General features: G+C 28.6%; 2 protein-coding genes across 3 annotated transcripts in view; both read right to left on the reverse strand.

Annotated features, from left to right (window-relative positions):
- The window catches only part of LOC109594831 (leptin receptor gene-related protein), a 133,020-nt gene that overhangs the window by 31,793 nt on the left and 87,919 nt on the right, over positions 1-13,308 (reverse strand). The gene's annotated exons all lie outside the window — the stretch shown is intronic.
- Positions 1-13,308, reverse strand: part of LOC109594834 (receptor-type tyrosine-protein phosphatase kappa) — a 98,355-nt gene that overhangs the window by 14,536 nt on the left and 70,511 nt on the right. For both annotated transcript variants that reach the window (XM_049965260.1, XM_049965253.1), the window contains 4 exons: positions 5,630-5,706; positions 5,320-5,454; positions 5,115-5,252; positions 249-412 (listed from right to left, as the gene is read on the reverse strand). In XM_049965260.1, the coding sequence (XP_049821217.1) occupies positions 249-412; positions 5,115-5,252; positions 5,320-5,454; positions 5,630-5,706 (514 nt within the window). The remainder of the gene's footprint in view (positions 1-248; positions 413-5,114; positions 5,253-5,319; positions 5,455-5,629; positions 5,707-13,308) is intronic.

Consider the following 13,308-nt stretch of genomic DNA (forward strand, 5'->3'; position numbering starts at 1 on the left):
GCTGGGCACAAAACGCAAGTGAAATTTATTTATCACTTCTTTCAAGTCCGCCCGTAATTCAATGAAGTCAACGAAACTTTTCTGGGTCAAAGGTAAATTCAAATTACGAAGTTCGACTTCGAGACCCTGGCAAAGACGAATTTTTCGCATAAACTACGTCGCAGCTTCCGGAATTAATGGCGCCCGCAGAAATTAAGATAAATAAACAGTTTGATTTTGTTTGTGGTGCCGTCACTGTTTTTACTTACTTGCAATGAACGACCATCGGTCCTGCCTCGTCGGTTTTGATCCTGTGACCCACGACCGCCCTGACCCTCCTCCTGAACTCGAGCAGGGCGTTTGTAAAAGGACATGAATGGCTGTGCCACTCGGTGAAGTGGAACTGAAGGATGAACCGTTCTTCGACAATGTTCTGTAAGCCACATGAAAAATAATATAATAGCTTGGTAATTGGACATTCGAGTGGTGTTTGTTGGCTTGTTGGACACGTTTCCAGTCTAAATTTTATTCAGATTTAATACTATTATAATTATTATTATTATTACTCAAATGTATTAGTATTTAGACGAAGTTGATCTAATTACATGTTTAAACTTATCGATCTAACTTCAATGTGAATTTCTCCCGCAAATATTGGAACAATTTCAGTGGAATTGGTCGGTTGGATTTAGGTCAGCCAAATCTAAAATATTTAAATCGAGGTTTCAAATGAAATCGTTTTAGTATGCCATGTCTATTATGTATTGTATAATAGTGGTTATTATTACAGAAACTTTTTAAAATGATAAATATTGTATTTTAGCCATAACTTTTATTTAATGTGAATTGTTAAAATAATATTAATTTACTATTTTTTTTACAGTGTTACAAAAATTAGCGTATTAATATTCTATATAATAATATTAATAATTGTTTATTATAAAAATTTTCTGAAACCGGAAAAAATAAGCGTATACATTCTATATACATATTTATTTAAAAATAAATTTTTATTTATAATTGTTAAGTGTCTCTTTAGAGCATAATTTTTTTAATATATAGAAGCAAATTGTTGTTTAATATATTATTGTGTAATTTTCTACCTGTAGGATGTTTAACAAGTAGAACTATCATTTTTTTATAAATTAAACTTAAACTCTTCATTAAAAACTATTTGTCTTCACTGTTCTGTGGTCCAGTGAATGTGATCCTAAGCAAGTCAAAATTTGAATTTCATATTTTTAGTAAAAACCAAGGTAGGTCTGGGATCAAATAAACCACCACCCATTAAACATCTCACAGTCCATGAACCCATTTAATCAAGTTCCATTTTCTCCAGGTTGTCTTTAATTTTAGTTGATGATAAGATTGGAATGTTTTTTGACATTAGAATTATCTAATTATTGATATTTTTTCAAGTTTTTAGACTTAGACAATTTTTTTCATAATTACCACATGGCCAGTTTCTCTAAATTATTTAAAAATACGAGAAACGGTTCAATAATTTAGTCATAAACTCTTAATCATATCTTCTTGTTTCTCTGGATTCGAATTATAATTTTTATTATAGTTTCACTTCAGCCGACGATTAAATAATCATAATAAGCAAAAGACCACTAGTCAATAATCCATTTCAATTTACAGAGACCAAAGTAAAAAGTTGCTATAATTTTATCCATTGAAAAATATAAAAGTACGCATTTTTTTAATATATTTTTATAAGATTCTATAATTATGACCGTTACTGAATATAAAATTAGTAACTTGTTCGGAACATGCAGCATTTTTCCGCTACAGAAAGCAGTTAATGAAAAATCAATTCAATTTCCCGGTTTCATTCATGCCTTTTATAAAAAAAGAATCGTCCGGCAGATTACAAATTCAATAAGCATCCCCTTAAATTCGATGTATCGAAACTGCAATTTTCCGCCGGCAATAAAATAAATCAAAATAAAGTACGAATTCGAATTCGTACGGCCATATTTCATAAAATGCAATCGTTGCAAATGAATTCGGTCACGTTTGTTCATTACGGCCGTCGGACATAAATTACATAGCTCATTCGAAATTTACAGAACCGGTACTGTATTGTGCGCTCGTTACTTTCAAACGTATCTAATCTATTCATAAATGACCCGTCTGAACGACGGACCATATACATTTCTGACCTTTACCTCTTTTACGATGAACCACCACCTGTTTGAATAAAAATTAACATTTTTAATTTGCGAATCGATTACACTCCTTCATGGTCGGGTGTAGTTTTCAATTTAATTTTACGAATACGTCGGTCGGTCATATTGACCATTACGGACACGAGCCAAACCGGATAAATTACCGGGATGCCTCGTTAATAATAGATCTAACGATCCACCTGTTAACTGCTTGCTTGGTTTCTGAGGATGCTAGAGAAAAGTTTATTCTTTGTTTCACTTTGCCTAATGACATGGTCTCTCATATCCATCTCACAGTAATGACCATTTTCTGTCATATTATGTTTCAGTAACTTTGTTTTGCGTTTGTAGTTCACATCATGTTTCTTTATTTTGTTTTTTTTTTCTGGCGGTTGATATTGAATATTATATGTATTAAAATGTTCAAAATGTCAGTTAAAATTTGTTATGGCAATTACTTGTTTTATAAATAAAACTATATTTATATAAAATTAGTTTATAATTAATTTTAAAATAGTATTTATTTATAATAGTATTTGTTTAAATAAGTTTATTTTTTTATAAACGTATAAATTTGTAACAAAATTATATTCTAAAGTTGAGTAAAATATTTTTTTATTTGTTAAAATAGATGTGTATGTTAATAGCATTTTTGAAACGTTTATAAATAATTAAATTTGGTGAATGCGCCTTACCAAAATTGGCGAAAGCGCATTCCTACATAATGATCATGAGATTTTTGAGAAAATTATATTTATAATTTTTTTATGTATACAGCAATTATGACAATTACTTGTTTTATAAATAAAACTATATTTATATAAAATTAGTTTATAATTAATTTTACAATAGTATTTGTTTAAATTGTTTATTTTTTTATAAACGTATAAATTTGTAACAAAATTATCTTCTAAAGTTGAGTAAAATATTTTTTTACTTGTTAACATAGATGTGTATGTTAATAGCATTTTTAAAACGTTTATAAATAATTAAATTTGGTGAATGCGCATTACCAAAATTGGCGAAAGCGCACTCCTAAATAATGATGATGAAATTTTTGAGAAAATTATAATTATAATTTTTTTTAATATATACATTATAGAAGAAAATTAAATTTTTAAATAAAATGTTTACAAACTTACTTCAGAGTACATGGAAGTGTTGAGAATGAAAAACGAGATGGGCGTTACACAAAAAACAGAGCATTAGATCGTCGAATGAAAATGGTTATTAGGAATAACCAAGGAAGTCTGTATCTCAAATTTTAAGAGATTTAGGGGATAAATCTATTAGATCGGTGACAATTCCGCGTCGGTTAGTGGAGGTAGGGTTGCCAGGAAGATGTCCAACAAAAAAACTCAGTTTTTCAAAAATGAATCGAGCAGCAAGACTTCTTTTCGCTCATAGGTATCGCAACTGGACAGCAAGATATTAGAATTAAGTACTATTTTCAGACGATTCAATGTTTAATATTTTCGGAAGTGACAGTAGACAGTTTGTTCATCACCGTAAAAACAGTATGCTAAACATGGAGGTGGCAGTGTTATTGTTTGGGGTTGTTTTTCCGGTTACGGTACGGTCCCGATTCACAAGATAGAAGGCAATCAGTCTCGTAACTATATATTGTTTAGTATTTAAACAAAAAGAAAGTGGCCCTAATTTTGCCCGATACTGTATGTAATATCCATCTCGAAAATTAATCTCGAGAATGGATTATTTTAATAAGTTGGGAAAATTTAATTATTGAATTTAATTTTAGTACTTTCTAAAAGACGAAAAAAATTGCTTAGATTAAAAAGTTTAATTTTTTTATAATGAAAATTAATAATTTTAGTATTGTTTAATGTGGTTAATTGTAAAAAATAAAAAAAAATTAAAAACAGAATTTTATTTGTTTTTTATTTTAAGTTATTGTTTTTAAATACATTAAGAGGATGAGAGAATTAATACAATTAAATTTTTGAATTAATTTCAAAACAATTATTAATATAAAAATATATTTCCAAAAATTTTGAATTTCATTTATAAAAATTACCTAATTATCATAAAATAGACAAAAATAATCCGTTAAAACTTATTAACTTATAATTAATTTTAAATAAATTTTAAGTTTATAAGTTTATAGTAAATTTTTAACACGTCAAATATTTTTTTTATGTAAACCATTAAAATAAATTAAAATTTACTATTGTTGTTATATACCCTATTATAAATACTACTATAATCTTATTCTATAAAATGTCACATATATTTTTCTTAATTGGGATAGACATGAATGTAGCAACTTTAATTTTGTTGATTGATTTTTAATTCGTTAAATCTGTGTTACTCGACCATTTTTCGAATATCCGTGAAGTCCGAAAATTTGGGCGGGCAAGACAAAATGATTTGGTATTTTAATAATAAGCAAACGATCTTTAGTAAATAATTGATTTAAATTCACAGAAAGTGATACAAGACCATGCATTAAAAAATTTTTTCCATTGAAATTTAGATTGACCGGTTGCATTCAATTCAAGCAGTACAGCTCATATTTTTAACATATTTTAATAACTTGTTATAATTGTGGCCACCACTGTGTATTATAATGAGTTAAAACTGTAATAGTCTAAGCCTGAAATTGTGAGTTAAAAAAAAGTTATTAAATTAAAATGGAAAATAAATAATATCATCTTAAACTTCACATTAACTTGATTAATCAATATTAGCCTCGTCATTATTAAATCAAAATATATGACCCTTTCAGTTTCAGACAGAGTACTCCAGCAAATGACTAATACCCTTGTCGGACATGTTGCTATCGATCCTTTATTCTCCGAGTAATACGATTAATTGCAAAGTTTTCCCATATAAAACAACAAACTGTGAATGTCTATGCAGCTGACCGATGCTTTTTTGCTAGGTAATCCGTCTAACGTCGAACTCATAAACAATTCTAATTAACGGAATCAATCAACTTACGTCCATGTCTTTCTTGTACAGCCTGAACGTGCGTATATGAAAATTAGCCAGTTCTTCCTCTTGCGTAATAGATATATGAATCCCGCCGTATTCTTCCTCCAGTTCTATTGAAGCCGGCCAATATTGTACGCACATTACCTGTAAAAAAAAATTTAGTGTATCATTTCCGCGTGATTCACCGACGTTAGCCAGTCAATCCACTTACCCTAATGAAATCGAATGTCTTTGTTAACATCACAATACAACTCGCTCTCTCCTGCCAGATCATCCGCCAGAAATCTGTGACGGTCTCCTCCGTCGGACCCTGTGTCACTATGTAGGCATTGGGCTTTAATAAACTCTGAAAGAAATCATTTTCCTTGTCATCGTTACTTAATCGAACGTTTGGACGTTGTTATTGTGGCCGATGTGGCGTGTCAACAGCAGTAATTAATTTTCGAATGATTATGCGTTTTGGGAGCAGGTGTGTGGTTAATAGGGCTATTGGCCGGAGTAAATTAGAAATCAATACTTACATCTACATACGACGCGTTAATGTAGTCCGAGTCGTGCTCACCCTCTATCGTATCTAGTACTACTCTATTATAATCATCTGAAATAAGAAAATTCAAATCAATCACGAATTATTTGCCTGTGCATTTAATTTAATGGAATGGCATAATTGTTTTGTTCGTATTTTCCATTTCGTCAATTTGCGACACTCGCAGCGATGCTTAGCCGTAAATTGAAAGCGTCTCCGTCAATTAGCGAAGGTTGCTAAACTGATTTACTTATTACATGAAGCGGTGTGTTTGTTATATTCGCGTTGCTGTTCTGCCATTTGGTCTCGTGTATATTACTAATTGTTGGTCGACCTGATTAAAAATTTGAGCACGAACTGCCACTATTGCTGTATGATCTTCAAAACTAATCAAGGGTACATCTTAAGTGTTCATTTTCAGTAATTCGTATATTTTACTCTAGAATTTAGGGTCAATATCCTGAAATGTAGTTTTTTACGTTTATTAAATGTAGTATTAGATATATAATTATATATATAATTGTAATATTGTTCGAGCTTTGTAATATATAAGCTTGAACCAAAGTAAAAGGAAATAATAATAATAAAACTATAAATAATTTATGAATATAAAACTAAATGTTAGTGTTAAAACAAATACTTGGTAAACCATTGTTTATTATCTGATTATGCACATTCAGCAAAAATTCAAATATACAAAATTTTATAACAATTGTACATTTCTATGAAAAAATGCAGAAAATAAATAATTTTTTCATATCCTTTATATAAATTACTCTCAATTTTGTAAATATGAACAAAATGATATTATTACTGAGTAAAGCATTTAAAGTAATATTTATTTTTCTAACTATTCTGGTTTATTAATTTAAATTAAGATTTTCTTTCAAAACATCTAAAATTCTACTTGTAAAACACTCGTTGAAAACAATTATAAATTATAAACTTCTACTTCCATTATGATAATGACAAAGAAAAATTACCACATCTTTCTATTTTTAACAGCTAAATCTTTCTTTGTATTTTTAGTTATAAATAAGTTATGAATGTAAAACTAAATTTTTTGAAAATTGATTGTATACATTTAAATATTCATCATTATTTGAACTTAAAATTCTACTGGGAAAAGTTTCATTCAAAATATTTATAAATTATAAACTTCTGCTTGAATTATGATAATGATGAAGAAAAATTATCGCTTCTATTTTTAAAAACAACATTTTTCTTTGTATTTTTAGTTATGCATAACTTATGAATATAAAACTAAATGTTAGTGATGAAGTATTTTTTAAAATCTGATTATATACATTTAAATATTCATTATCGGAAATTCTACTTGCAAAACTCTCGTTTAAAATTTTTATAAATTATAAATCTCTGTTTCAATTATAATAATGATGAATTTTTTTTATTAAAAATCTAAAAAAATCAATAAATTTTTCATGTCCTGTACTTGAATTACTATCAATTTTGTAAAGGTGAACAAAACATAACTTTTGCTTAGTAAAGTATAAATCATTTTACAGGGAACTTATAAGTAATATTTATGGTTCTTATAACTGTTTCTGATCAAATCATTCAATTTAATATTTTCCTTCAAACACCTGAGACTATTTGTACAGCTCTGAAAATATTTATAATTTATTAATTTCTACTTCAATTATGACAATAATAAATAAAAAATATCGTTTCTGCTTTTAATAGCAGTGTATTTTTAATTATAAATAATTTATGATGCACCATTTTATAAAATGTGTATATTTTGCGAAATCATAGTGAAAATTTAAAAAATAAATAAGTTTTAGATATCCTCTACCTAAATTACTATTAATTTTGTAAACACCGTATAAACAAACATAATTTTTACCCAGGAAAATTTGGCCCATTTACCTTTACCCTGTATTTAAAGCTATTTTAAGTAATATTTATTTTTCTTATAGCTGTTTCTGTTTATTCATTCAATTTAAGATTTTCTTTCAAAACACATAAAACTATACTTGTAAAACTCTCGTTGAAAATATTTGTAAATTATAAACTTCTATTTCAATTATGATAGTGATAAAGAAAAATTATTGCCTCTATTTTTAACAGCAAGACCTTTTTGTGTACTTTAAGTTATAAATAATTTATGCTATAATAATAATATGCCAAATGCTAGAGATACACGATGTTTTAAAATCTGAATATACATGTTTAAATTCAGTATTTCAGGAAATCTTATATACAAAATTTTATAAAAATGTAAAAAATAAACAAATTTTTGATATATTGTACCTTATATATTTATTAAATTTGATAAAATTTTTGTGTCTTTGTGGAAGTAAAAACAAAATTATTATTAATTTTGCAAATGTGAACAAAACAAAATATTTACTCAGTGAACTTCGTCCCACTTTATACGGAACATCTTTTATTAAAAATTATTTTAATTAATATTTATTTTTCTTACAGTTTGTTCCTGTTTATTAATTAAAATTAAAAAAACATGTTATTGCACCTAAGATTGCAACACTCATTGAAAATATTTACGAATTATAAACTATTTCTTAAATTATGAATACGAAAAACTATTATTTCTAATTTTAACAGAAAGACCTTTTTATCCATCTCATCATTTCATTAAATCATAATTTTTTAAAATCTGATTACTAATACTGAAAACCGTAAATGTCAAATTTTATAAAATGTGTGTGTTTCTTCCAGGATATATAGTACCAGTTAAAAGTAAAGTAACAAACATATTTTTAATAAAAACATATGCAAATAGGTGTTATCAAAGAACCATATTCTTGTCAGATAGTGTATCTTATAATTTGATTGATATCACACTTGAATTTCCATATAAGTTCTTATGATTTTTTTTTTATTTTCTCAACAGTCAAAAGTAAAGTAACACTTTAGTATTTTATGCATACGGTGGTTAGTTAACATTAAGTTAGATAAAAATGCCTGCAGGACGAGCTTTCTCGAATGATCTTAAAAATCTTATTGTTTCCATGTACAAATCAGGACTTAAACAAATTTTAATTGCGGCGAAATTAAATTTAAATTGAAGTAAATTTAATTTATTTTTTTTTTCAGATGGAATTCTGTAAACAAAATGTTTGACCCTAAGAACACCAAGGAAACAATTAAGGATGGAGGTGGAGGAATAATGATATGAGGCTCCTTTTTTGGGTTTGAAATGGGACCATTAGTAAAAATAAAAGGAATAATGGATAGGTTTCAATATTAACACATCCTTAACAATTGTATGCTGCTGTAAGCTGAGAAAAATATGCCTTTGTCGTGGATTTTACAAGACGATAATGACCCGTTGCATGCAGCCAAAGTTGTAAAAGACTTTTTTGCTTCCAATAATGTAAATCTTATGAAGTGACCAGCCCATAGTCCCGGTCTAAACCCCTTCGAAAATCGATGGGACATAAATAAATAAAATATAAATCTTAAAATGAGGAATGCTCACTCAGCTAAATTTCAAAACTCAGGTAAATTGTTTGAATCTATTAATATTATGAAATTCTGTTTATAAACAAAAGATTTATAATCTTGTTTCTTACATGGAAAGAAGATGTCAAGAGATAATAAAAAATAATGGGTACCAAATACTAATAAAATATTAAAAACCTAGGTATTTTATTTTGTTTATAGCTGATAAAAGGTAAGTATAATTTAAATATACAAATGTATTAATAACATATAATAAATTTGTTGCTTTACTTATGACTGGTACTGTAGATAATGCTGAACATCTAAAAAATAAATAAGCTTTCGATATACCTAAATTACTATAAATTTTGTAAATATGAACAAAAGTTTAATTAGCTAATGAGATTGGCCCATTTTTCTTATACTTATTGTTGTCTATTTTATCAAATTAAAAAGGTTTATTCTCTCAAAACACTTAATATTCTATTTATAAACTAGTGTAATTGAACACATTTATAAATTATAAACTTCCACTTCAATTTAATTATTATAATAATCCCTACTTAATAACATGCTACAACTTTGTTAGAAACTATAATTACTAGATTGTTAAATTACAATTACACGAGAATTTTTAATGATAACATTTTCTTAATTGCAATACATATTCTGTTAATTACACATTTTAGTGTATTAAAATAATTTTAATAAGAAAGCAAAGGAATTAAATAAAAAATATTATTCCTCAGCAAGCAATAATGAAAACCATGTTTTTTTTTTTATAAATTTCACATACACAACAGTCTACTTCCGCATTATAACATTAAAATTAAATTTCTACGATTTAATAAAATTAACTTTGTAGAAATATTACAAAAGAATGCACGAATGCACAATATTTTCTCTCATATCTAAAATTATATTCCAGTTAAATGCTTACATACAGCACCACCATCTTTTTATTAGAGTTGGTGAAACGAATGTACGAATGTCATATAGAATACATGGGTACAGCTGCTTGTTTCATCCGTCCCCATCTCCAGGCACAATCACAAATTTCCCATTTAGAACGTATCACATTCAAAACTGCCACGTGGAGCTAGATCATGGCACAAAAAAACCGCACAGGATGCGAGATACGTCACGTGTCCCGTTCGAGTGCACGGGACTCGTCGCCTCTTGAAAAACCGTTGACAGACATCGAGGCGCCGCGGCGCCTCGCATCCAGAGGTACGTCGGAACCTCCGGAGCGCGATGAGCTTTTTTACCTTGTCGTCCTGGCAACCGGGAAACGGATACCATCATAGGCGTCTGGGATCCTTGGCACGCGGGCAACATAAATTATACACGAAGGATTTTCTTAAATCGCGCCGTGGATATACCGTTTTGCGGGTCCGCTAAATGATGAATGTTCCTCGGAGAGCGTGGGAGTTCGAACGGTAATGAATTCGAATGTCCTTTATCGGTCGGAAGCCGTTGCAGCGGATGAAATTCGATGAGTTACTTTGCTTAAACGCCCGTCCGAATGTGTTTTCTATTTAAGGCACTACTTAACGACACACGTGAATTGTATTTTGCCAGTGATAAAAGTTATGATCCATAAACTTTTATGGCGCTATAAATGTTTATACCCATAGTTAACTGCATTAACGTTTTTAATAAGGAGTCCGGTATTTATTATATTCAACGTTCAGTGAAATTCACAACGAAAAACAAGGTTTTTAATTAAAATTTGTTGGAATTGAGTTAATGACTTTTAGGAAGTTCTGGTAGTTTCCATTACACAGTATCAAATTCTCTTGCGGCAAAATATTTGTTATTGGACTTGCGGTTCATTTGGCCGCAATCTCCGAGAAAAAGACGATGGCAAGAGTCTTTGCATTTTATTTTTAATCAATTTAGCGGCCAACGGCAAGAGCGATGAGGCAATAAAGTTTAGCGGGGCAATCCCATTAACCGATGAAAAACAGAACTTTCTGGGGTCGGTGTCCTCTTGGGCATTGTGTACTAATAATAAAGTTTAGGAGCAAATTGTCGTCAGTTCGTAAATGAGGAACGCGATATTAATATTACGGTTATTTTACCTTGAAACTGCTCACATTAATTTTTGGTTGGCACGAGTTTGATCTGAATTTATCTGAATCTTGCACGGAGCTATTTTTATAAATTGTTTTTATCAATCAAGCATTTTACATACAGGATAATTTCTGCAATATGTAGTAGTGGTGAGTGTACCAACTTTTTAAAAGGTTATATATTTTAATAATAACTTTTTTATTTAATGTGAACTATTAAAATAATAAATATAAAAACTACTATTTTCCTGAATTGACCTGGTCATTCAGTAACATTAATTTTGAAAGAGATTTTTAATTATTAAGTCTATGTTACTTAATTTAACATTAACACTTTGTATTAAATTCTTTTTAATTTATATTTTATGGTCCATTTCCGTGACATATACCCGATCACAATGACTACAAGTCAATGTTCTTTCAAGCTTCTTAAATTGCTGTGATGAGAGTTCATTTAAATTTGTAAAATTTTGTTGAATTTGGTTATAAAAGTGACTCCTATAGTGTTGATGTTTTGAAATTGGGACGGGCAAGACAAAACATAGATGCTTTGGTCTAGTCACAATTTTGGATTTTGAGTTTGGGATCGTTTTTATGTTAAAACGCATTTATTAAAATCAATATTTCTTCAACATATGTAAGCAAATTATTGTTTAGTAACATATATCCCTCTACATAAATCGATCTAAAGGGCACCAAAAGGATTGTAGTATTTCCATAGCACAATTGGTCCTCCATGATCTGTTACTTTGAGTATAAGAAACTTTTTGTTTAGTTTTGTTCCTGTAGGATGTATAACAGTTTAACACAAGCAGAGCCATCATTTTTTATAAATTAAATCCGTCACTAAAAACAACCCTTATCCACTATTCTGTAGTCCACATTCTTAGTAGAAGTTTCTTGTACGTACATTCCTAAATTTTCAACAAATATTTGTGAAAACCTTACTCTAATTAATTATGTAATCAAATGTACATTGTAATGATATCCTTAAAATAAAGTTTTTTTCTTTATATTTACGTGTCGAATTATATAAAATTTCAAAAAAAAAAAAATCCCTGCCCATATAAACAATCAAACATAGTATTGGCCACAGTATCTGGAATTTCGTAATTTATTATATTTTGAAAATTTGTACAGAGGATCTATGATTGTATGGGGGTATTTTTTTCCTAGCGCGTTGGTCCAATTCTTTGTATGGAGGGCATAATGGACCGATAGAGACATTTTTACTAATTTTTTATAACTATATTTGATTGACAAATCTTTCAACACGACAACGATCTAAAACACACTTAAAAATTGTTTAAGAATTAGTTTTTAACTGAAAAGGTCGAAGTAATAAAGTGGCCGGCACAAAGTCCCGATCTTAACCCTATTGAGAATTTGTGGTAATTTGTGGATATATTTGAAAAATTGTGTGAGGTTGATATTCAATAGCACAGAAGTAAATTGATAAATTGATTGAATTCATGATCAAGAGATGCGAATCAGTTATAGAAGCCATCCATATTTCTTAAAAATAATATAAAAAAATTTATTTGAAGCAAAAATAATAAATACCTAGGTATACTATTAAAATTATTAACAATTTGTGCTGTATAATGAAATCGGACATATTTTAATTCATAATTTTTCTGCTTAGATATGCAAAAAACATACTCTTGTGGCTCTCTTTGGACATCTTTGTATTTAAACAATATTTATAAACACTTAACTTCCTTTCACAATATTAAACACGGACTCTAATTGAGTCACAGACCATTCACTACACACCTATTATAAATTAATGAGGTATACATGTAATTTCAATGTATAATTGTTAAGGCTTGGGGCAACAAATTCAATTATTATAACTCGTAAATTGATAATAATGCATTCCTCTCCGCGGAGCAATGTTCAGTGCGCTTTGATAATATTTAACTCGTTTATTGTACGTTACACGAATTTTAGAATCACTTTAAATAATTCTGGAAAACAATTTGTATGAAGCACGAAACCTAATAATCGTTACATGTATTAATTAAAATGTAGAAAAGTTTTGTTAAACCTGTTAAAATAATATACACCAGAGTATTATTTACATTAGTATTATTAATTTTCTAAAATATATATTCATTTGCAGTAAACTTTTAGTTGGTGTAGCATTTAAAATTTGCAATTTAAATGT

Source organism: Aethina tumida, chromosome 1, assembly GCF_024364675.1.
Source record: "Aethina tumida isolate Nest 87 chromosome 1, icAetTumi1.1, whole genome shotgun sequence".
NCBI lineage: Eukaryota > Metazoa > Arthropoda > Insecta > Coleoptera > Nitidulidae > Aethina > Aethina tumida.